Source organism: Aotus nancymaae, unplaced genomic scaffold (genome assembly GCF_030222135.1).
Source record: "Aotus nancymaae isolate 86718 unplaced genomic scaffold, 86718_ANA_hifiasm-v0.15.2.pri h1tg000006l, whole genome shotgun sequence".
NCBI lineage: Eukaryota > Metazoa > Chordata > Mammalia > Primates > Aotidae > Aotus > Aotus nancymaae.
Window position 1 is genome coordinate 40,535,996 of NW_026988417.1, and position 26,022 is coordinate 40,562,017.

The following is a 26,022-nucleotide window of genomic DNA, read 5'->3' on the forward strand; positions in this document are numbered from 1 at the left end:
ATGAACAACCATGCCTGGCCCTAAAAGCCTTCTAGAAACATGATTTGAAGTTTGATACGACACAAATGTTTGACATTTCTGAATGAACCTGACTGATCAAATGCAAGTCACATTTGGATGCTTGTGGTGAGAAGCCCTTGATAAATTTAAACCAGATCAGCTGCTAATCCTTAAACCACAGGAGGGAAACTGTGGCCTCCCTTCAAATGAGGGGAACTGAATTATGTGTTGATTATGCCCAGCCAGAGAGGTACAAAGGTAAGGACCAGAAGTATATACAGGGCTTTGGCTTGGAGAAAGTAGCCCAAAGGGTCCAAGGAGGAGGCAGGATTCCATTTTGGGGCTGTAGTGAGGACTCCTTCCCTCCAAAAGAGATCATTAAGGCTGTCAGAATTCCTCCCTGCACCTGTTCCCAAGGTAGTCCAAGTTCTGGAATTTTCTGATTTGCATTTCTTATAGGGTAGTTTAGTGGTTCTCATAACCTCTAGAACTTAAAGCACATTGCTGGACCCCATCCCTAGAGTTTCTGATTCAGTAGGCCCAAGGTGGGTCCCAAGAATTTGTGACTAGCAAATTCCCAGGTGATGCTGATGCTGCTGGTCCAGGAGCCACACTTTGAGAACCACTGATACAGTTAAACATTGCAGGCTCTGGAATGAGATTTTCTCTCTTCAAAGGTTGGCCCCATCACTCATAAACTGGGGGTGCTTCAGCAGGTTAAGTCCCTGTTGCCTCCATTCCCTCACCTGTTTAAAAGAAAACAGGGGATAGGAATTGTACCCATTTCATGGTCTTGTTTTGAAGGAGAGATGAGGAAATGCATGGAAGGCACAAACCTGTTCCACACAGCACCTGATCACCTGCCCACATGGAGTTTGTCAGGTGTCCTGGGGTGTCAGTAGTCTACAGGGTTTGGGGGAGCTGGACAGCCTGGACCTTGCCAGATATCATTGGTCTTGAAGGCACCTGCATGCAGAATCCACACTGTCATTTCAAGTCCACCCCAAAGACCTGAATTCAAATCCTGCCTTGGCTGCCACCCAGTCCACAGATTTGCAGCCAGATGTGAACTCTTTTATCAACGCCCTGGTGTGCTTCTGGGGACAGAAAAGCATGGACAAGAATCCAGCTTGCTCTCTCAAGCACTAAATTTTATATTTGGCTGAATTTGACTGCATGGGTTTAGATGCCCAGCCACCTGGATTTCCAGAGCCAACTGGGCTTCTTGCTATTTTTAGTACAATTTCCTTTATCTTCCCTTATCCTTTTAAAATAAAACTTTAAAAAAAAAATGACCAATCAAACAAAAATGAGTCAAGAAAAAAAAAGAGTTCAATTACTAGACTTGCTTTTTGTTTTTATTATCAACAATCAAGTTAATGGTACACTTGGAAAACTATATGCACATGTAGAAATATTTCCCTTTTAAATAGAAGCATTCATTATAACACATATAAATAAATTCAAAAATCTGAAACATAACTTATGACAATTGTGTTCACAAACGTAGTCCAACAGGGAAAAAAAAGAAATCAGACAGACATGCACCTGATAACAAAAATATATACCGTTGTCTGAACTGTGGTCTCTCTAACACAAAAGATTGAACCCGTGAGAACCTTGTTACACCATAAAGACACGCCATAGAGACTACAATAAGAGAAAAACATTATACGGTCACGTAGAGGAGACGGTCTGTACTGATATTAACACGATACAATTGAGTCACAGAACACAGTTGTAGAAAGACACCGAAAAAGTTAAAGCCTCAACATTCAACTAATATCTAGAGTTTGTGCCTTTTAAAATAATAATAAAAAAATCCCAACAGAGATGTCTAAACTGCGAGAAGAATGGAACCATCAATATACAGTCCATCCACCATACAGGATGTGAGTCCAGTTCGGATCATTCCAACAGAAATGCAAACCGAGACACTTCTGCAAACGTGTGTGCCTTTCCCTTGCTCGGTAGATTTCTCTGCAGCCAGTTATGTGGACTGCAATTGACTCCAATCTAAAGCAGTGCCAAAAAGTTCAGTAAAAGCTGGTGGAAGAAGAAAATGCCGACGGAGTAGGCGGGAGCGAGGGAAAAAAAAAGAGTTGCGAAACATGAGACACATTTTGCAGAGTTTGTGGATGAAAAGGCATCTCATGGATAGGGCATCTTTCAGGGCCCAACGGCTGCAAAGATTCCGGATTGGGAGTTGCAACTCTGTGGGGTTCCGATGCGCTAATGGCGGGATAGTGTTCGGCGAGGTGGGACAGGCAAGGGGGCGCCAGAAAGTCACTTCTGCCACCGGGACAGTCAGCGAGTCGTCGGTCGCCACAGTGACCCGAACCCAAGGACACGATAGGAAGGTGGGCTAGAAAGGCGTCCCTACCCTTCCCTGAAGAAGAGCCCCAAGAGAATCCGTGCTGTTAGCAGGGAGAAGATTTAGGGGTTCACAAGATCGAGCCCTCAGCTCCAGCTGCAGCTTCTTCCCTAGCCCCTCCTTTAATTTGTCTTTTTTCTTTCTTATGTTTTTTTAAACCTTTCTGGGTTGTTGGCTTTTGTTTTTTAATGGTTTCTGCCTTCCAACTTTTTTGTTTTTAGTTTTACTTTTTTGTCTTTTATTTCTAAACAAGTCACTGAGTTGGTTGCGGCCCCCCATCTCTTCCTGTCACCTGCTTGGGCCGCAGACACACATTCCCCGAGACAGACACAAACTGACACGCAGACACAGCCCCCTGAGAGTGCCCCCGCGTCCAGGCCGCACTGCTCACAACCCCCGGTCAGCAGGCGGAGCCCTGGCCCCGCTGCGCGGCCGAAGCAGGTGCGAAGCCAGGGAAGTTTGTTTGTTTTGTATTGTTTGGGGGTTAAGGAAGGGGGTAGGAGTGGGGTTGGAAAGAGGGCGACGCCGTTTTCCCTTTATTCTTAGCGCGATTACTTTAGGCCCTCGATGAAAAAGCCACGGCAGCAGCGACGACAATAGCCTTGGGCCTACCCGCTCGCCCACTCGCCCGCCCGGGCCCTGGCTCGCCCGCTGTCGCCGCCGCCGCCGCCGCAGGATCCCAGATCAGAACATACTGCTCTTCACTAAGGCGGCTTTGGCACCGTTGGGTCTTTGGAGCGAAGATAGGACACTGGCGAAGGGGCCCCCAAGCGAATCCGGGATGGAAGTGATGGGGCCGGGGCCAGGAGCCCAGCCTTGTCCAGGGCCCCCAGCCGCAGCCAGGCCTCCAGCTGCCGCCGCCGCCGCAGCCGCCGCTGCTGCTGCCGCGGCCGCCGCCGCTGCTGCCGCGCCGCCCTTGCCGGGTTCGCCTCCCGGGCCCCCGGGCCCCGCCGCCCCCGGAGCTCCAGCCGGGCTGGGCCCGCCGCCGCCGCCGCCACTCGCTCCGCAGCTGGGGGTGGGGTTGGGGTTGGGACCTGGGCCCCCAGTGCTGTCCGGGTCGGTGCTCTTGGCCTCTTTGCTCTCGTCGTCCCTGGAGGAGTCAGACTTTTTGCCCGACGAGCCGTTCTTGGCCGCGGCCGCTGCGGCTGCAGCTGCGCGCTCCTGCTTGCGAAACTTGGCGCGGCGGTTCTGGAACCACACCTGGCCCAAGACGGAAGGAGAGACGGTGAAGCAGGGGTGGAAAGAAGGAAATGGGAAAGAAAAACACGAGTTAGGGTGGCCCACGTTCTACTTTGGCTTGTTTGAACACCCCCCTCCCCGTGCGCCGTGATCACACCCGCGCGCATTCAGTCCACCGAGTCTACCCCTCCTTGTTGACGTGCATCTTCGGAGAAACTTTCTGAGGGCGAGCTGAGCATTCCAGGGAAATGAAGCCTTGCAGGAGAGTTAAACAGATTAAAAAGAGTTAAAAAGGCCCCAGGTCCCAGAAAGACCCTAAAAGGGAAGGCCTTATTTTGGTGAGTCCGCTTCTTGAGCAAGCCCCGAGCTCGCCATTCACCCCTAAGCCTAAGTTCTAAAGTTAAACTCTAATTTTAAGGAAAAGGGATCCACTGGGTTTGCTCCGCTGCCCATCTCGGGCCTTTGGGCCTGGAAGAGCCTGCGTTGGTGCGCACCGCTTCTCCGTGAGGGGCACACCCAGGGAGCCGCTGTGGCCAACTTGTGAGCGCACCTGTGTCTAATAGGTTAGAGTAAGCCTTGGTTCTTGACCTTCATGAAGTTACAGCCCCTTTGCAAATCTGACTCAAGTCATAGTTTCCAGAAAAATGCACCTATATGCCATGGAGCCAAGTAAAACGCACTTGAGTTAGGAGGCATTTGTGGGGGGAAAAAAACTTATAAAACGGGAGCAAAGTCTGCACACCTTCCACCACAGGCACTTCCTGTCCCCTGGCTCATCCACGTCCCAAGGCCCCCCATGTCCCTGCTCGGGCGAGAAACACTTGACAGTTGTGCATAAAATGCCAAGAGCGCGCGCTCTAAGCCTTTCTCGCAAGCACAGCCACACCAAATCCAATATTTCTGATCTGCCCTGGGCCCCTAGCTCCTTCTCACTGAGGCTCCAGGACTTTGAATTTCACCAGCCGCCCCTCACCCCCACACCTCCCTGGACCAGTGCGGCGGGGCCGGGTCAGTTTCCAGGCGAGCCTACCTGGACTCGTGCCTCCGTGAGGTCGATCTTCAGGGCCAGCTCTTCCCGGGTGTAGATGTCCGGGTAGTGAGTCTCCGCAAAGACCCTCTCCAACTCTTTGAGCTGCGCACTGGTGAAAGTGGTGCGGATGCGCCGCTGCTTGCGCTTCTCGTTGAGGCCGCCGTGGTCGGTGAAGAGTTTGTAAGGAACTAGAGAGAGGATGGATGACAGAGGAGACAGAAAGTGAACGAATCGGCCGGCAGCACGCCGGCCGTGGAGCCAGAATGTGGGGACTACAAGGTCAGATCATCCGGCAGCCGCCACCTACACCCGCGCGAAACAGTCGCAGAGAGAAGCCGCTGGAATAAACCGAGCAAATTTGTTATCTACGGAAACCCAGGCTCAAAATTCGGGCTTGGCGGCATCCTTTCTGGGACAAGCGCCTTTGGTTGGATTGGAACAGCGCGATGTGACGGACTTGGGATAGTGCTTTCAGCAGGAAAAAACGAAAGAGGAAAAAAAAAATCCAAAAACATCAGTCGGAACATCAGGGAGTCAGGAAAGAAGTTATCAAACAGTCCCACTTTGGGAAGTTTTCAATTTTCAGAAAGTTGAACCGGCTCAAAAGTTGGGGGAAAGTGCTGCAAAAAAAAATAATAAATTAAAGAAATAATCATAAAAATGACCAGCCAAAGAGGTGTGAGCCGCTGTCGGTTCTTAAAAAAAGAGACACTGCCAGTAATGAGCTTTACTCTTTGTTATTTAATTATTTTCTAAGCTTTACGTCTCATCGCAAAGTAAATAAATTATGCCTATCATTTTGGCAGCTTAAGATAATTTTGTTGGCGGTTCGGGTGTGACTAGGATAGTGTAACCCTGTAAGTGAATTACCCCTCCCTGCAATCGCTTCTAACGTGATAAATTCTTTCATTTGTGTAAGCAAATTTCGTTTGGTAAATACTAAACACATTTCCATTTTCAAATGCAATCAAGGCTTCCTATATACGAGCGGAAAGGCGGCTTCCTCCGCTGAGAAAGCTGACGGTCCTTACCTGCGGCGTACGGACTGCTCTGGTGGTCCCTGAGGGTGCCCAGGCTGCAGGATCCCGGCGTGAGGGACGGGCAGCCGGACGTGGCCCCAAAAGTGGTCCTTATCGGGTTATACTGGAAGCCACTGGCCTGGCTGCAGGAACTGAAGTCAGCATAGGCTGAAGCCAGGCTCGAGGTGTCCATCCCAGCCATACAGGACTCGTAGGCAGAGGAATTGAGGTAAGAATATTCCATTTTATACATTGAAAAGGTTCTGGATGGCTCAGCCAAGTGGAAAAATGAAATAAAAGATGGATATGGAGAAGGTGGCTGGAGTGGGGAGATGTGCACAGCTCAACGCCTGCCTCCAAACTGGCCTCCTTACTACCAGCAGAGCCTAGTTTTATGAAAAAGCCTCCTATGAGATGCCTTGTCTGAGGTCTCTAGAGCATATAGTCCTCATAATAAACTTGGCTCTTTCCACTTGGACAATAGCAAAGCGGTTGGTCTTATTGCTGGCGCTTTTTACATGACAATAACTCATCCGTCTATTGGGCTGGCACTGGGGAACTGAGCTGTCCAACCTCCCTATCATTGATTCCTGCATCTCTAATTAGAATTTAATACCACACCATTACGCACCGAGCCCCTGATCCTCCCTTCTAACCAGCTCCCTGCCCTTTAATTCAATCACACTACTTGGAAATAATGAAAGTTGGGTGACGATTCTCCCTGATCCAATTTCCCCGAGCTTTTAAGCCTTTTTAACTGATCATATACCTTAGGCATAAATTGAGATAGTGTGTGTATTTTCCCCCTTCTTCGTCCTCTTCTTTTTTCCCCCCCTCGGTTAGGGAGAAGAAACCTTGATGTCATAGAAAACCTGTTTTGTAAGAGTGTTACACGCTCAATTTAACAACAAGCCTACCCCCCGAAGTGCATGAAATGTTATAAAGGACTGGGACATTGGCAAGACTCAGGCGCCCTGTAACATAGAGTAAGTGGGCCAAGGGGGTTTATGTGAACGATAAACTGATTTCTTTAAAAATACACCTGGTAGAGGGGGTTAAAAGAGAGAGAAAGCATCTTATAAATTGCATTTCTCCTTGCAGCTTAATGTGCTTTCAAGAGACTCGGGGTATACAGCCACTTAAAAATCTGGGTATACGGACACTTAAAAAAAAATCTGAGGAAAGCTTTTGAATGTAAAACATCTGGATTCTCAACTGTGGTGTGTTCTTTGCGTTCAGTTCTGTGTCTGTTTTCATTAGCGCAAGGTTTGCGTTTGGTTGGTTTGGAAGTTGTTCGTTTTAATTACGCCTAACTGGCAAGCAAGCATGAAGTGTACCCAAATGTATCTCCTCTTTCATCTCTTTCGGGCTACTCCAACTCTTTATCGCCTCTATTTCTTTCAGGTGCCCACAATCCTCCACAGACCCGGGGATTGCTTCTTTGCCTTTTAGGTTTGCCTGCTGCAGTGAGCAAAATTCTCGCCATGTAAATGCCCAGGCAAGGGTGCCAGGTCGGGCACCTTTCTTGTCCAATTCCTCAGGCTTTTGGGTCCTGGCAGCGAGGCACAGACAAAGAAGCGAGCAGTGATTTGTGGACCTCTGTGGCCCCATGATTTAAGGGGAGGGTAATTTTCATTTGGTTCGTTAGGCCCTAGCAGAATAAGGGAAACTATTTCATTAAATCCTTCCTCTCGGTGGACAAGAGGGGGAAGCTTAGTTGAATCGCCGTGTGGTGTAAACAAACCCTGGATATTTTATATGAATTAAATGTGTAGATAATTAGTTTTATTGCATTCATTACCCCCTTTATGTGCTCTGTAACAAGTCAGTAATTAAAGTAACAAACTCATAAAGTCTTTATAGGGGCATTTAGGCGTTCAGTGTTTGCCAAACTAAGTGGTTTAATTCGATGCTAGTGCCGGAGAGTGGATGGGCGCCCTCTCTCCCCTGCCACCGTGTTTTATTGCGCACTAAACTGCCGAGGATGCTGTAATGGATTAAACAGGGACAGCGGTCCCCCAGCCTTGTGCTTCTCTGCAGGGTGAGTTTCAGGCTCGTTTCAGGTGGTTGCAAATACTGGAGACGTGAGGAAGCGCTGAAGTTGGGAGAGCAGAAAGCGGGACCTACCAAGGATCCTGGTGATAGTTTTATGGGGAGGGCTGATAGTTTTATTGCAGTTATATGTTGTACAATGCGTATTTGATAAAGAAGAGCCCTTGGTGACCAGTGTGCACTTTTTTGTGCACGGGGGTGAAATGAAAATAAATGTGTACAAGGTTTTACTGCGGCGGGAAACAAATTGCAACGCTCTAAATGGTTTTTCTTTATGGTCACCAGACAAGAGGAGAAAAGGGATGCAAACATCTGTCTTCAGTCCCCTAAACCTAAAGGCCAGCAAAGACGGATGCGAATCCAAGTGCTATTACGGCATAGATTTGTCTTTATTTATCCCGCTCTCATGAATATGAATCTGCATTTGGGCCGGGAGGTGGCTGTATCCCTTTGGACTCCACACATGGAATTTCCCCCACGCTCATCCCCCTCCCCAACCACTTGAGGGAGGTGGGGGATAGGTTGTACAGCACAAGGCTGAGATTTTCCAAATTTCTTCGTTCCCTTGCATTTCGGTTGGAGATTGTGCCTGCTGGTTTTCCGAAAGCTACTCGGCCGCTGAGGCCTGCACTCGGGAGATGTGGATGTGCGGAGCACAGGCCGGGGTGACACCCCGCCAACCAGCTCCTTGGTTGGGTTGTAGGTTTTAAGCGCGTTTCCCGGCAGAAGAGAGTGACCAGGGTGGCCAGGAGGTGATGCGTTTCGGCTCCAAGACCTCTATTCTTGACAGTTGCCGGGTTCACACCCTGCTTGGCGCTAGAGCCTTGGTTCACCCGGGGTGTGTCTGAACGTGGTGAAGAGCGCGCGTTCGGCTCGGGAAGCTACGCCCCAGCGCCGCGCCGCCCCTGTGCGCCTCGGGCCTGAGCCCTGCGCCCGAGCCGAGGGCAGGGCAATTTCACCACAGGTCTTAAATTTGCGGACAGAGCCAATGTCCAGTTGGCTTTTAGGGCGGAGACAAAACTAGGACCTAAAAAGTGCTCGGAGCTCAGAGTAGAGGGGTTCCTGTTGGCAGTTTCTGAGGATAGCTCTTGGGTGAAGATGTGGAACTTCGGAATTTAGATGGTGCATATAGGCAGTTCCTGTACTAAAGGGAGTGTTGGGATGAGGAGTTCAGTGCGCAGCTCAGGGGACCTGGATGCTGATGGGGTTCCGAGGGTGACTAGAGGAGAGGCTGAGAGATCTGGGCGAGGTCTCAGCGGAGGGGCGCTGCCAAGGGAAGTGCCTGGCCGTGGAGGGTGCCCGGGGGATGGTCAAGGGGCAGACCCGGGGCTCGGTCTCTCCCCGTCCTGGGGTCCCTCCCCGCCCCACGGTCCCAGGCCGCCTCGCCGGCCCGCTCCGGGCGCCCCCTGCTGCCGGCCACCCCGGGTCGGAGTGCCCTGAGCCTTCTCGCCTTTGTACCACTAGACCTTTCAGCGCCTGGCCCACACGGCCGGATGAGCAAATGCGCTTGACTTCATTTTCCCCTTTGTAGGCCTTGTAGGTTTATTTTGTTCAGTGTCACCGTCCCTCCCCCACCACCCCTGGCCTATCGTCCCTCTGCCCGTCTTTTGTGGCCCGGGGTCCTGCTTCTGCTTGGAGATGAAAGGCGTACGGGGCTGGGCCAGGCCAGAGCCCCAGTCCCAGCGCCCTGTTTTGTTCCAGTTGTGCTTTCTACACGCGAGTTCTCCCCTAAAAGTTGTACTAAATGGTTAATTTAATTATTCCAACTATAGACCAACTGCTTCAGCAGCCTCCACCACGCGTCTGGGAGGAAAAAAGAAACCATCTATAAGAAATAATCTAATAAAAGTGAAGTGTAGAAAAACCCCTCCTGATTTTCAACCGGCACAAATAGAATTAAGTTTCAGCATCCTTTCCCCAAACAGACCTTTTGTCCAGATCACAACTTCAGCCAACCAGCAATGTGTACAGTGCCTGCTATTTATTTTAATAGAGGCGGGTGAGTAGCAGGATGGATTGATAGATAAATGACCACATGGATAGATGGATGAGTTTGATCCATCTGCCTCTGCCTTCCCTTTCTTAGTATGCGTACACGGTTGACTTTTTCCCCCTGCCGATTTTCTGAATCAATAATGGAAAGGCAATGCTACGTGATAAAAGGGAGGGAAAAGGCCATTTAAAGCACCAAAAAGGAAGAGATTACCAGCATATATACTACCAGGAAAAAAAAAAAAAGTTTACATGCTACTCAATACAAACTGAAAAAGGTTGAAAGTTTAAAAGAACTTTTCTTTCCTTTGCTGCACCATTCATAGGAGGGTTTCTTTTTCTTGTTCTTTTTTTCCTTGAAAGTCAGAAAGAATGTTAGAAGACAAGGAAACAAAACAGCAAACAAAATGCCATTGTATTGTAGTAGCAATTCATGGGAAAATGCTTGTCAGCCTCCTAATGCCTCACTCCTAGGAGGCTGTTTTGAGGCTGTTTTACCGCAGGCGAAGCACAATAACATGGGAATGAATAAAATATTAAATACCAGTGAGAGTTTCAGAGGAATTTCTTTTTGATTGCTTTATTTGATGCTGCATTCAAATTATCCCAGCAAAGCCAGCCCACTGCCTGCCATAGACTCAACTCAGAACCAACATTTCTCTCAACTGGAGAATGAATAGGCAAGATTTGTCCTTGGGTTTCTCCAAAAAGATTTCTGCAGACAGCAGCCTTTCCCACTCACCTGCATTAAGAAAATAACCTAGACAAAATTTATTGGGACACCATTTCCCCAGAACAGAAAGCATTCCAGCCACAGCAGCCCCGTGTCTGATGACCCACTGCATTCTCCCAGCATTTTAGAATTTCCACCACATTTTCCATTTGCCTAGCAACCATGATACACGTTTCATAATAGAAACTCTTTGAGGTTCTGGCAACTAACCTCCTGGCACTGTGAGACTAACAATTATTAACTGATTGACAATAGCGTATACAAAGCAATTAACACAGTGCTTGGCACATGGAAAGAATCCAGTGACTGTTAGCCACCAGTATGATCACGATGGCAATGATGATGTTGGAATGGTCTCCTTGAATTGTATATTAAACACTTTACTTTGGGATTTAGACGGTGCATAGACACAGTGTTTTTCCTATTGTATGTTTATAATGCATGCATGTGGAATGGACACAGGGAGGGGAGCATCACACACTGGGGTCTGCTGGGGGGTGGTTAGGGGAGGGACAGTGGGAGGTGGGGAGGGATAACATGGGGAGAAATGGAGGCAACAAACCACATTGCCATGCTTGTACCTATGCAACAATCCTGCATGATCTATACATGTACCTCAGAACCTAAAGTACAATAAAATAATAATAATAATAATAATGCATGTGGAAGAGAGTAGATAAATCAAAAAGCAGGCTCTAGGATATCAAATGGGGGAAAAGAAAGCAACCAGGCAGAAAATTTTATTTTTTAAAGGAATTTACTGGAAGGTATATTTGTATTAGATAGGTTAATTATATGTTTTGTCTTGTTATATACAGTTTTTATTCATAATTAATATAGTGCTTTATCCTGTATGTAAATGTTAGTATGTTCAGGGTGATCTCATTTTGAAAGGCATTTGTCCTGGATTAGCTGTGTGGTTTTGGGTTGAACTTTTATGGCTAACTCATAGATGATGCTTCTGTATCTGGATTAACTTTGAAGTACTGCATGTGTATGTGCTATATAGGTGATGGTGTACAGATATCCAAAATCCATTCTTCTAAGAACTTTTAAGGACAATTAAAAGCCCCACTCCACTCCTCCCCTTCCCTTCTCTTCACTTCCACAATGCTCTAATTAGCAGAAGGGGCTGCCTGTTACCTTTTTGCTGGAGTTTGGCTTATAGTAGTAACATCTGCTGGGCTGGTAGGGGGGAGACATGGGGCATTTGATGTAAAAGTGACACAGATGTAAAAGTGACATCTGCTTGTAACAAAGGAGAAGCAAAATTAAATTTGCCAGGAAGCCCTCTCTAAAGCCAGAAAGAAAGAAAGAAAGAAAAAAAAAACCTATTTAAAGAAGGAAGAAAAAAAAGTACTCATTAGCCCTGACCAAGCTTGCAGAGTGTAGAAGAGAACTTGCAGAGGGGATTATGATTTTCTGAGCCAGCAGCTGCCATAATAACTGGAGTAGCAGCATCCTAAGGTAGCAATGTCCTGAGACCTTGAAGGCATCTTCTTATGTGCCAAAGGAAATGGTCAGGCAAGATTATCCTTCTTAGCCAAGCAATGACCTGAACTGTGTGAGTAGCATATGGACCGAGAAAATCATTTTCAGGTTGAAGACAGGAAGAGAGTATGGACAAAGGCTTCAGAGTTAATGATATCCTCGTATATTTTTGGATAAGTTTGGGCAGAAACAGATTTTCATTTCACAGCTATATTCAAACTCCTACTTCCAACTATTATAGATAAACCATTTTTTCACCAGGCTCATCCATGTGCTTAGGAGATTACATTTGGCAGTTAAAACTGCCATGCCTAAAATTAGGCTCAATTATGGCACGGGGTGGGGGTGGGGGGTGGAGATTTGATATACTTCACATCCTCCTAGCCATTGTTCTAGGAAATCATAAGTGTTACAAAGGAGCATCTCTCTCACTCTCTTTTTCTTATAATGATTTCCTAAATTTCTCTAAGTGAAACACATTATGACAGCTTTATATAAATTAATTTCACAATGATAACAGAAGCCACTGGACAAGAATTCCCTCAATCTCCTACTTTTCAATCTATAAATTGATCAACCTCTACACCCACTCACTCTCCATGGCTCCTGCTACTTGGAGGAGGGAAGCCTAGTCTCATCTAAGGCCAATCCCTCTATCATACTTTAGAGTTTAATCTCTTCCACTAGCTCAAGGACCCTACGCAGTTCTTCCTTTCTCATGGATATCCAAACTCTCACCTGTTCATATGGACATATCCTGTTGTTCTCTAAATATGCTCAAGCCACGCTTATGCTAATTATCAACCAACTCTTTATTCTTCCTTGGCCACACCCCACCACCACCACTTGCCTCTCTTCTGCTCTTTACCATCAAACATCTTGAAGGAGTTATCTCTTCTCACTGTCTTTATTTCTTTACTTCTCAATCACTCTATGGCTCCCTGTAATATGGCTTCCACTACCCTTGTGCAAATTAAATATTTCTCGGTAAGCTTATCAGATACGTTGGGGATTTTCCAGATCTCCACTTACTTGAATACGTAAATCACTAGGGTTGTTTTACAAATGTTTCTCTTTCTCTTCATTTCTAGGCATATAGTGTGACTTATTCTGACCAATGAAAATTGAAGTGTTAAGTGTGACTTCCATTCAATTTTCATTGGTCAAAATAAGTCACATGGTCATGTCTAACCATTTCATTGGTCAAAATAATTTGGGCAAAATAATTTCTATATGAAATGGTTAAATATGACCATGTGACTCATTTTGACCAATGAAAATTGAATGGAAGTGTTAAGTGTGACTTCCAGGGGGAACCTTTGAGAGCTGACATCAAAGTCTTCATCCTCCTTTTGTTGCCCTCTTCTATGCTCCAGATGGTGACTGCTTTGTCAGCCTGAGTTCCAGGTGAGGACGCCATGAAGTAAAGATCCCAGCAGACCCACAATGGACATACATTTCCTTAGAGTTTCAGGGAAGGCTTCTGAAAGAGATGACATCTATACTGGGTACTAAGCAATGAGTGGGAGTGAGCAAATGGTGATGAAGCGGAAAAGAAGTTTCTAGTATGGTAGTGACAAAGACTCCAAAACCAGAGAGAGCATAGTGTGTTTGTGAATTTATAAGTAGTTCAGTTTAGCTTTCAGTTAGAGTAGAATTGATGGGGGCTGGGGAACACACCAAGAGGCATGTAATGAGCTATAAGATAAAAGCAGTAGAGCTGGAATCAGACCCTACAGGATTATGGATGCAGGGTAGTGTGATTTGGGGAGGAGGGGGTGATGGAACAGAGAAGCCAAGAGATAAATTAGAAGGCTGTGGCACAATGCTAGTCAAGAAATGATGGATTTTTCAGCCAGAGAATAGCAGTGTAAGATAAAGAGAAGTGAAGGGATTCAAAAGGCATTAAAGAAGTAATGTCTTAGCACAGGCAGAACCCACAGTTCCACACAGTGCTGGAATTTCAGGGGACCCAGGAAGATACCTCAAAGCAAAAACCCTCTCTCATCTTTCCTGGCAAGGTCTTCACTTCTCTAACTTGGGCCTAGTGATCCTCGTTAACATACTTCTCTGGGTTTGGCAGCACTTGATGGTATTTTCCATTCACTCATTCACTCATTCAACCCATATTTATTAATTACCTTCTATGTGCTAGAAATCTGCACCTTAGAGTAGAAGTGGTTTAGATATTGTCTTGAAAGCTAATTTTTGAGATGAAGCAAACCCAATGACTGCAGGCACCCGAGAGGAAGGGGAGCCACTGGACTTGAAAGTAGGGACAACCGCAAGAAAGTCTGGGTGCTGACCTTGTAGGGTCTATAACCCACACTGGATGGACTGGCCATTGGACCTGCCACTGCTCAAGCTGGTGAAAGACCTTAATTGCTTCAGGGGTCAGAATAACAATTTTGTGAAATTCTTTTCATTCCTAAGATTCTGTTAATTGATTTGGTGGAGAGGGGGTTGTCTAGGCGCCTTCTCTACATATATTCTTATGTGAAAGAAAGGACATAAGGGACATTGTGTATAGTGTATAGTGGGAAATCAAAGCAGTATTTTGAGATTCAAGAAGCGGGCTCCATGAACAGGAGAGAGAAGAGTGATTGTCTTCTGCTCCTCCATCCTTTCCATGATGATCTTAGGATTTTGCACATTATCCCCACCAGGTGTATTTTCAAGTGAAGATACCAAGAGCCCAGTATCACAGAGGAAGGAAGTACTGATGGTGACACAGCAGGTACTTTAGAAGTGGGAGCAGCTATTTTATATGGCACTTTCCTATGTTGTTCCTGTCACACCATGAAGATGCCCATTTCATCCACCCACAAGAAAGCTGCCTTGGTCCTGGTACTCAAGGGCTCTATGCTGCCTCCATCATACCCAGAATTAATTCCAATAACACATTCTTGCATCCTTCGTCAGCACAGCCAGGGAACTAACTGAGAGGCATGTGGGGAACACTGGAGTCATTCACTGTCTTAAATGACTCAGCCTTTTAACACATAAAAGTGTGTTAGAATTCAAAAACTTTAAAAATATTTCTTTTGGGGGGCTTTCAAAAGACCCTGCTGCCGCTGATGTTGGTTTGTATCATTTTGTTTTCTTTAGGAGGTTCGTGGGGTTTGCCAGTAAGGTGCTGCAGCATCATGCATTTTAATGTATATTTCAGCTGATTCAGAATTTAGAAGCAAATGCAATCCAGTACTCAGGGACAGGCACCACATGTCCTAGACCTTAGGAGCCAGAAGACAATAAATGCTCACAGTGATGCATGTTTTTAGTGTTTCCTTTGTTAGATATAATGGATAATATTTCTTTTCTTCTAAAACACTTCTTTTCTTCTCTCTCTCCCTTCCTCTCCCCCACTTCTCCCTCTTCCTCTCCCTCTCCCTGTCCCTCTCTCTCTCCTCTCTGTTTTTTCTCTGATTTGTTTACTCTGGTAAGTTAAACAGCAACCTAGAGAACTCTAAGGCTAAGGGTTCTAATCACAAACACTGCCAATTCCCTCGCTTATTCCTAAATCTTTATCATTGAAATTGGGCTTGAGGAAGAGAAGGAGGGAAAGAGATTTCTAAGAAGAGCCAGGGAGGCTGCTAGGAAGGAAGTAGAACATAATAATGAACAAAACAGCACAGTGAGTCACACAAGAGACTGCAGAGCAGAGGCCAACGGCTTTAACCCAAACCCCAGGGAAACCTCTTGAATGAACAGTGTTAACTGCTGAGAGGTGAGCCACCAAGCTCTAAAACAACCCCAGGATGGGGCCAGACCGGACCCCAGAGATGAGGACAGACTGGACTTCTTGGCCTTTCCTTGGCCAGGTCCACATTCTTGGGGCAAATTCCTTTTTCAGCAGCTATCTGGAATCGATCTTCCTCCCACTTGCTGAAAACCCCCTAAGAGTGACTGCTGCTGCCCCCTGGTCTCTGTACATGGAGATGGGGCAGCAAAGTGCCTCCAAGGGAGGTTGGTGGTTGCTGTTCAGAGCTGGTCAGGCCAGAACAGGCTGCACCCAACCAGGGGAGAAAACTGTGATGGGGCCTGAGCTGGCTCTGTGTACCCTCTTTCCAGTTCATGAATTACTTCTTTTTCTTATTTCAGAGTAATAAATATCCATTACAGAAATTGTTACAGCATGTGTGAAGAAAGGAGAATAAAATTAAAGGAGTTACTTTAACTTTCTTATATAATTTTTCAGTGTCTTTTTCCATGTATACTTTTTTTTAAAATGAGAAACATTCTCTATGAACTGTTTTGTTCATAATGTTTCCACTTTTAGAAAAAATTTAATTTTTTTATTAAAAAAATCAACCTTTATTCCCTAAATTATGTATTATAAACATCTTCCCATATCATAAAATATCCTAACATGTCATCTTTTTTGGCTACATGGTATTCCACTGCAAGATAAATCATAGTCTATTATAGTCAAACTTTTAAAAAATATATATTTAAGTTGCTTCTAATTTTTTAAATATATTTAAAATGCCATCTTGGACATTCTTTTAACTAAATCTCTGAGCACATCCATATACTTAGAATCAATTTCTTTTCTTTTCTTTCTTTCTTTCCCTCTTTCTTTTTCTTTCTTTCCTTTCTTTTTTCTTTCTTTCTTTCTTTCCTCCTTTCTTTCTTTCTTTTTCTTGTTAGTGATTTGAAGCTCAAGGATTAATTCCTAAAAATGGAATTCCTTGGTCACAAAGTACACACTTTTAAAAAGGCTTTGGATGCATGTTATAAAATTGCCTTCCAGGAAGGTGATACCAGTTTATAATTGCAGAGCAGAATATGACAGTGTCAGTATTCCAGTACTCACCAACATTGCATAGTTCCATCAAAAAAGTTTAGCCCATTCTCTTTCCACAGTGCTATTGTAAATGAGTGAGAATTCTTAACAAAGGGAAGAGGGTCCAAAAGAAACTAGTGACGCTATGGAAAAAAGGGAAAGCAGGAACAGGTAATTTTTAAGAATAACAGAGACCTAGAAAAATAGGGTCAAAAATGCCCAGTCCAGCTTTATTTATTTACTTATTTATTTATTGAGATGGAGTTTCCCTCTTGTTGCTCAGGCTGGAGTGCAATAGTGCAATCTTGGCTTATGGCAACCACCTCATCCTGGGTTCAAGTGATTCTGGGTTCAAGCGATTCTCTTGCCTCGGCCTCTTGAGTAGCTGGGATTACAGGTGTGTCTCACCACGCCCAGCTAACTTTTGTATTTTTAGAAAAAATGGGGTTTCACCATGTTGGTCAGGCTGGTCTTGAACTCCTGGCCTCAGGTGATCCACCCAACTCAGTCTCCCAAAGTACTGGGATTACAGGTGTGAGCCACCACACCCGGCCCAGTCCAGCTTTATTTAAAAAATAAAAATCTAATGATGACAAAGGATACTTTTGCGTATGTTTAGAGCTAGATGATAAAAGGAATTGTGTTTTTTTCAATGTTGAGAAATGAGAAAGAAAATTGAATAAAACTCTTATTTAAAAGAAAAAAATTTTTTTGAGTCAGTGGTATGATTATGGCTCACTGCAGCCTTTGTCTTCTGGTCTCAAGCTATCCTCCAACCTCAGCATCCCAAGCAGCTGAGACTTCAGGTGCATGCTATTATGCCTGGCTATTTTTGTAATTTTTTGTAGAGGCAGAGTCTCACTATGATGTCCAGGCTGGTCTTGAACTCCTGGCCTCACGAGATCTTCCTATCTCAGCCTCCCAAAGTGTTGGGATTACAGGTGGAGTGAGCCACTGTGCCTGGCCCAAAACTCCTATTGTAATCCTGTCTTTTCTGTCAAAAAGAATGGGCTTCATTATGGAAAGGACTAGTGTGAACACCAGTGACAGAGACCAGAGCCCCACATGCACAGAGTGATTGGGAAGGGTCCATCTACTCTAATGAGTTCTTCAAGAATCCTGTCCTGGTGGCCCAAGAGAACTGGCCATTGTGATGGCCACAGAACTGTGATTTTTGTGGAATCATGAAGCAGGCAGGAATGAAAAAAATTTCTCTACTGGCAAATGCTCACATTTTCAGAAAGGGAACGTGTGTTCTGACACAGGTCAGTGACCTCAATAACAGTTTTAGGTAACATTTTAGATTGGATTAAAAGATAATTATGGGAAATTTTACACGTACAAAGGAGAGAGAACAATATAAGGAAGCATGAACCTCTTACTCAGATAGAACAATTATTGATTCATAACTGTTCTTGTTCTACCCCTCATCCCAAACCCCACTGCCTCCCTATTAGGTAGTTTTGAGGCAAATCTAAGATCTCATATCATTTCCTCCTTAAATATTTCAATATTATCTCTAAAAGATAAGGACTCTTTTCTTAAAATACATAATCTCAGTACTATTATGATGCCAAAAATATTAATAATAATTTCTTAATATCTGCTGTTCAGATTCCTCTGATAATTTCACAAACATTTGTTTTAGTTGATTTATTTGAATCAGAATCCAAGCCTGGTCCATGTATTGTATTTCATTTTTATGGCTAAGTCTTTTTTGATCTGTAGGTTACTCTTCTACCCTCTTTTTTTATTTCTCCTTGCAATTTATTTTAGAAGAAAGCAGGTCAGGCCAGGGGCGATGGCTCACACCTGTAATCCCAGCAGTTAGGGAGGCTGAAGCCAGCAGATCACCTGAGGTCAGGAGTTTGAGAAGAGCCTGGCCAACAGGGAGAAACCTCATCTCTACTAAAAATACAAAAATTAGCTGGGCATGGTGGCACACGTCTGTAATCTCAGCTAGTCTGGAAGCTGAGGCAGGAGAATTGCTTGAACCCGTGAGGTGGAGTTTGCAGTGAGCCAAGATTGCACCACTGCACTCCAGCCTGGGCAGGAGAGCAAGACTCTGTCTCAAAAAAAGAAAAAAAAAAGCAAGTCATATGTACTGTAGGATTTCCCACAGTAGCCTTCCCATGGAGTTGTTTCACCATAAATCCTATTATTTTCTTTAAACTGCTAGTTGAATCTAGAGTCTAGACAGTGCCACGTGCAAGTTTTTAGCAAGGATAACAAGTAGCTGGTGCTGTATACTTCCTCTTACACCATACCAGGAGGCTGGTTGTCTCTCCTTTTAGGATGTCAGGTCTGATCTGTGGGGTTTAGGTGTTGTCAGCTGGAACCATCCATTATAAAGTTCCTCATCAGCTTTTTACCTGAGGATTTTAGAAGCCATGGATCATCATTGCCTAGAATACTTTATTTTATTCATTTAGTGGGAGTAAAATGGTGATATTCTAATTATATCACTCCTTGTTAATTTATTAGTTAGAATGCGTCTATAAAGAAAATAATTCTTTTTTTCAATTATTGGGTCCCTAAGGTTAGTATGGTAAGGTGTGAAAAGTCAGGATAAATGCTGAGTTCTTCCCTTTATTTACCATTGTTATGAACTCATGGGTTTACACATGTTTTATGTATTTTCTTTCACTGCAGTAATTATTCTAATTATTAATCAAATTATCCAAGCTTTGACCATTGGAAACCTCTTTAATTTGACTTCTCAGTTTTTGACACCCCTAATCGTCTTTGATAGCTTCCTTGCTGACTGGCCTGCCCAGATGTTCCAGGCTCATCTTTTATACTTTTGCCTAGACCTGGCATCAGCCATTTGGCCAAGAAGCCCTGGTTCCTTTTCTTGGGAACTGGCACTACGGTAGCACATGGTGCGTGCTAGATTGGATTTGGGAATGAGTGATTTATGAATATTTTGAAAAGGAAGCAACTGTTAGTAGGCATCAGGATCTAGTTGAATTAAAGTCATCAAACATCTATTAAATAATATATGGCTCATTCTAAGGGAGAGGAGAATAGGCATAAACAAACAACTGGGACATGACGCTATGTATAAAGAGCTTTGGGGGAAATGAACCAGGCTTGAAATAATTATGTCTGGAGTCAAGGACTAAAGCTTCATTGAGGAGGTGACATCTCAGCAACAGAAAGAGTCAAGTAGACGAGGTGGAGTGGAAGAAAATTTTGGGCAGAGGAAAGAACACGAACACAGTCTTAGAATCATCAAAGTGCATGGCATGTTTAAGGAAGAGTCAGATTTGCTTCATTTCCTTTGACAGGGTTAGTGAATTTCAAGGGCAGCCAAATGTAGGAGACATAATGTATCTGGACTTTAGCAAGGCATTTGTCCAGGCCTATCAGGATATCATTGTGGACAAGATGGAGAAATATGGACTAAACAATAGTACCATTAGATGAATTAACAACAGTTAGGTGAATAAATGAACCCAAAGAATGCTGATTAGTAAATTGATGTTAGCATAGAAGATGGGCTCTAGTGGAGCGGCACAGGGTTCTGTCTAGTTCAACTTCTTAATCAATGATTTAGATTAAAGCATAGAACAAGTACTTAACAAATCTGCAGATTATATGAAACTAAGCAGGATAATAAACAGTTTTAGTGACAAAGTCTGGATTCAAAAAGATATTGGCAAGTTGGACCTCTTGAGAAAATTCTAGGGATGAATGTACATTCCCATAGCTGAGTAAAAAACTAAGCAAACAAACAAACACTCACAGAGACACATAAAAGTAAGAGAGGCATAGTTGGTAAAGCATATACAGGAAAAGGAGTTTAGATCCGTGTAATTCTCTGTGCACATTAGAACCATGAACACTTTTACACTGTTGGTGGGAGTGTAAATTAGTTCAAGCATTGTGGAAGGCAGTGCGATGATTCCTCAAAGACCTAGAACCAGAACTACCATTCAACCCAGCAATCCCATAACATGATATATACCCAAAGGAATATAAATTTTTCTATCATAAAGACACATGCACACGTATGTTTATTGCAGCACTATTCACAATAGCAAAGATATGGACTCAACCTAAATGCCTATCAATGGTAGACTGGATAAAGAAAATGTGGTACATATACACCATGGAATACTACGCAGCTATAAAAAAGGATGAGATCATGTTCTTTGCAGGGACATGGATGGAGCTCAAAGCCATTATTCTTGCCAAAATAATGCAGGAATAGAAAACCAAATACTGCATGTTCTCACTTACAAGTGAGAGCTAAATAATGAGAGCACATGGACACATAAAGGGGAACAACACACACTGTGACCTACTGGAGGGCGAAGAGTGAGAGGAGGGAGAGGATCAGGAAAAATAACTACTGAGTATTACACTTAATACCCGGGTAACAAAATTATCTGTACAGCAAACCCTCATGGCATGGGTTACCTATATAACAAATCTGCACATATACCCCAAACTTAAAGAAAAAGAACTGCGTAGAACATGACGGAGATGTTGATCAACAGGGGACTGCTCTGATCCCTCTTGAAGAACACTTTGAAACAGCAATTGAGAAACTAGCGTAGTTTAGAGGAGAGTGGTCTGAGAGGTAGGGGAATTTTAAAAGCTACATTAAAGAGTCAAGCAGGGACTATAAAGCTACAATAGCTATTGAGCTGCCATGTATTAAGGAAGTCAAAGCCTTTTGCAATATTACCCTAAGGCAATATAAAGGTACAACTAGGAAGTAATTGGGTAAAAGCTAGCAGGAAACAGATTTCTGCTCTGTGGAATCTTCTAATAGACAGAGCCTCCTGGAGGGGGAGTAGGCTGCTCCACAGATCAAACTTGCCATCATCAAGACAGGGATGACTTGTGGGGAGACTGTGGAAGAGTCAAGCACATTAAGCAAGAATTAAGTCCTCCTCTGAATCAGAGAGTCCATGACTCCTGTCCTCCTCTTAGCAACCTCTTTTTCAGGCTTGCAAATGCTCATGCTGCTCATTGTGTCTTAGGGCCCACCCTGAAAAGCTCCTCATTCACACAATGCCCCATGCTTTGGTTCTTTCTTTTCACCCTCCTCTTATGTACCACTGTCGAAGTTGTCATATGCACTAAGAATCAGGAGAGCTGGATTCTAGTCTCAGTTCTTCTGATACTAATTCTAGCACTTCAGGTGTGGTAGATTTAAGATGGCCACAATTTTTTTGATGTTTCTCTCACTGATAGATGGAATCTAACTTTTCCCCCCTTGAATTTGGGCTGCTTTCAATGACTTGCTTGACCAGTAGAATGTGGTGGAAACCATGTGGCTTCCAAAGCTAGATCGTAGGAAGCCTTGCTGTTTTCACTCCAGTTTTTTGGAATGTTCACTCTTTGAGGATGCCCCAGTATCCACCGGGGGGTGGGGGGAGGAGAGAGAGAGAGAGAGAGAGAGAAAGAGAGAGAGAGAGAGAGATGCCTGGTGAGCCCCAGTTGTTCCAGCTGTCAGATGTTTGAGTCATCCCAGCTAAAGCTGCGGATATAATATGAAGCAGAGATGTCACTCTCTTCAAGTTCAGTCCAAATTTCAGATTCGAGAGCAAAATATATGATTGTTGTATTCTCAGCCACTAAGCTTTGAGGTGGTTTGTAGCACAGAAGTAGGTAACTAGCACAAAATGTAAGTCACCCTCTCTCTTTGGGGATCAATTTTCAACCTATAAATGAGGTGAAAGGACCTAATACTTTCCAAGGTCCCACCCACTCTGACATTCTATACAACAGACATTTGTGGTCCCAAGATTCCTTTACACTCTTAAAAATTATTGAGGACCCCAAGGAGTTTTTGCTTATGTGTGTTATATCCATTGATATTGGCCATATTAGAAAATAAATCTGAGAAAAAACATAAAATATTTACATAGGACTTTAAAAATAACAAAAGTAAATTAAAAGTCAACACAAATAATATACTTTTGATGAAAATAGTATTTTCCAAAACAAATTATTAAGAGTAGCACTGTTTTATATTTTTGCAACTTTTAAAAATATTTGACAGCTGGATTCTCATATCTGCTTCTGCATTCAAATTGCTACCGTATCACATCATGTAACTTTCAGAAAATTTCACTGTACGCTCAAGAGAATGAGCATGAACAAGGTAAAAAATGTATTAGTATTATTGTGAGAATAGTTTTAACCTCATAGACCCCCAAATGAATGTTGGGGACTTTCAGGTGTCCCCAGACTATACTTTCAGAACCACTGCTCTAAAGAAATGATGTGGAAAATTAATCTTCATTCATTTGTAGCTGATAACAATGAACAGGTCCCAAGTTTTAGAGTAATTCACATTTTAACAAGGCTTACATCTTCTTCCAAAGAATCAGTCTCTAATGGTAGCATTTCAATAACGCAGAAGGTCTTTTGAATAGCTGAGGCTCCCCTGTTGTGGTCCACTTCATAGATGGGCAGCCCTACTGCCCTCTCAACCGCCACTGAAATCTGGCCCTGGCCAGAGGGAGGCTGTAGCCACAAGACTGAACCCATCAGGGTCAAGAAGACAGCAGAGAAAACCTGAAACCATATTCAGATGATCTAGGGCTGCTTCACTTGAAGAGAATAGAGCCTTCTTGTTTTATTAATAGAGAAGGATCCAATAAGTAATTAGCAAAGAACTTGAGATTACTAACTCTCATTACCCCTACTTTAAGCAATTAGTCTGGATTCTTTATCATATTGTAAACTACGCTTAAAAACTATTGTAACATGGAGGTAATATGCTTGTTTATTTTAATTAAATTATTGAAAATCAGAAATGATATCATACTAGCCTTTCCTAGCAATATAGAGATTTCCCAGAACTTTTAGCTGCATATTTTTAGTAATTGCATTGTGCTAATCAACTAAAATGGCCCAGTATAAATGTTAATAAATAAACATAATCAAAATTACAATCCTAGACATATCCAGTTGCCAAGGAAGGACTTCGAGAAGTCATTGAATCCATCCCTCTGCCTCCAGGCATGCTTTCCCTTCCAGTCAATTCTTGACAGAAATAATGTCAGAAAATATGTTCTGTGTTTTTTTATCTTTTATATATTTTTTTCAGATACTTTCATCTAGAAAATAATGACAAAGTTATTTTAGAAAACATCAGAGAAGATTGAGATATTGCAAAATTTGTTTGAAGGGAGATTTAAATTATCAAATGAATCTTTTTTTTTTTTCCGAGAAATGAGGTCGTGCATACATATGTTTTGCCTAATACATGCAAACCTACTAAGTCTACACATTTTGAATATGATTTCAGTTCTTGATATCTGGGTTAGAGGATTTTATTTTTTATTTTGGTAACAACCAATTTTAATGAATGATTAATTGGGCGTTTTTCACCTAGTTCCATGAGGAACTAAATATGTCTTGATGCATTTAAAAGTTTTAGGATTTGATGAGTACAAAAAATGACTACAAAGAATTAATAAGACCTACTATTTGATAGCACAACAGGGTGATTATAATCAATAATAACTTAATTGTATCTTTTAAGATAAAGAGTATAATTGGATTGTTTGCAACTCGAAGGATAAAGGCTTGTGGGGATGGATAAACCATTCTCCATGATGTGCTTATTTCACATTTCATGCTTGTATCAAAACACCTCAAGTACTCCAGCAATATACACATCTACTATGTACCACCCAAAAAATAAAACTTAAAAGAAAATTTAATATAAAGGTTTTGTGATTTGAAAAGACATGTAGGCTGTAACAAATAAAACTCCTTTAAAAGCTTGTATACATGGATGTTCATAGGAGCATTATTTGTGATAGCCAAAAACTGAAGACAACCCAAACGTCCTTCAACAAGTGAATGCTTAAGCAAACTGTGGTACATTCATATCATGGAATACTAGTCAGCAGCAAAAAGAAACAAACTGCTGATACACGCAACAACCTGGATGGACCAAGGGCATTATGCTTGGTGATAAAAGTCCATTTCAAGATGTTAAATACTTATATAATACTCTTGAAATATATAAAACTACTGAGATAGAGACCAGATTAGTCATTCCAAGGGACAGAAATGGGGCAGCAGTCAGGGGCTGATTACAAAGAGGTAGCATGAGGGAGTTATTTTGTGGTGATTGAACAGTTCTATATGTTGATTGTCTTGGTAGCTACATGAATCTATGCATGAATTAAAATTGTATAGAACTTAAAAAATTAAAAATAAATATAAATGGATGGGTACATTGCTCAATATTGACCAAAAATTGCATAGCACACGCACAAACACAAACACACAAATAAATGCATGTAAAATGGTGAAACTGAATAAGTTCTGTAGTCTAGTTAACAACATTGTACCAATTTCAATGTCCTGGTTTGATATTGTGCCAGTTATATGAGAAGTCATCATTGGGGGAAACTGGGTGAAGGGCTTATGGGACCCTATGCACAATTTTTGCATCTTCCTGTGTGTCTATAATTTTTTCAAAATAGAAGGTTAACAAAGGGAAGCAGATACCAAAAACAAACATTCTTTTTTATACTTTTGTTGAGATTTAGAGCTACTGTCTTTGGCTTAGGGAATGCGTTCCATTGACCCACTATGACTTCTTCTTTCTTCAGCTTTAAAATTTGTTGAAAAGTCAGAAATGGTGCATCTGGAGCTCTTCTTATTCTGTCGTTGGAAACTTGGGCTGTTTACAATGGTCCTGATTTTTCTTTTGCTGATATAGTAGGACTACACTTCCCTGACCCTTTTGAAACTGGGCATATTTACATAATTTGCTATGGTCAGGAAAATGTGAGCAGAATTGACATTAATCACTTCCAGAAGAAAGTTTTAAGAGCCAGTTTATGATTCTCTGAATTCCCTTAGTGATATGAATGAACAGAGACACCCTTGTGACAACCAGTGTTGAAACAAATTACACGTGGAAAATAAACTGCTGTGTTACTGCAGAGATTTGGGAATTATTGTGGCAGACTTGCCTCTTCTGACACAAAAGTAAAGACATATTCATATGATCTCTCAAAAAGCAATTTGGCAAAGGATACTTATATCCTTTGATACAAAAATTCAGTTTGTGGGAAAAGAAACATCATATAAAACTTCATGAACATCATATAAAACTTCAAGCACAGAGATGTTCAACAAGGAATTATTCATAATAAAAAACAATAAGAAAATACCACCAACAGCAAAACCACAAAAGCGGCACAGCATAGATGCTCAACAAAAAAGGATGCGTAAACAAAGTATAGTTCTGTGGAATCCACAGTGTCATGTAGTCATTAACATTATGTAAGAAAGTGCTCATAGCTTAATATTAAATTTAAAAATCAGTACACAAAATTATGTCCAGTGTAATGTGTAAACATATGCATAAAATACTAA

General features: G+C 43.0%; 1 protein-coding gene and 1 long non-coding RNA gene across 2 annotated transcripts in view; one reads left to right on the forward strand and one right to left on the reverse strand.

Moving 5' to 3' along the window:
• Positions 1 to 1,340: 1,340 nt before the first annotated feature.
• On the reverse strand, positions 1,341 to 5,991 carry PHOX2B (paired like homeobox 2B). Its single transcript, XM_021675634.2, has 3 exons — positions 5,615 to 5,991; positions 4,584 to 4,771; positions 1,341 to 3,574 (listed from the first exon to the last, which is right to left on the reverse strand). Exons 1-3 carry the CDS (start codon positions 5,853 to 5,855, stop codon positions 3,059 to 3,061), a joined length of 945 nt encoding a protein of 314 aa, XP_021531309.2. The 5' UTR covers positions 5,856 to 5,991; the 3' UTR covers positions 1,341 to 3,058.
• Positions 5,594 to 26,022, forward strand: part of LOC135269694 (uncharacterized) — a 47,486-nt gene continuing 27,057 nt past the window's right edge. Inside the window, exon 1 of the long non-coding RNA XR_010337945.1 lies at positions 5,594 to 5,831. This is a non-coding gene — a long non-coding RNA (uncharacterized LOC135269694). The remainder of the gene's footprint in view (positions 5,832 to 26,022) is intronic.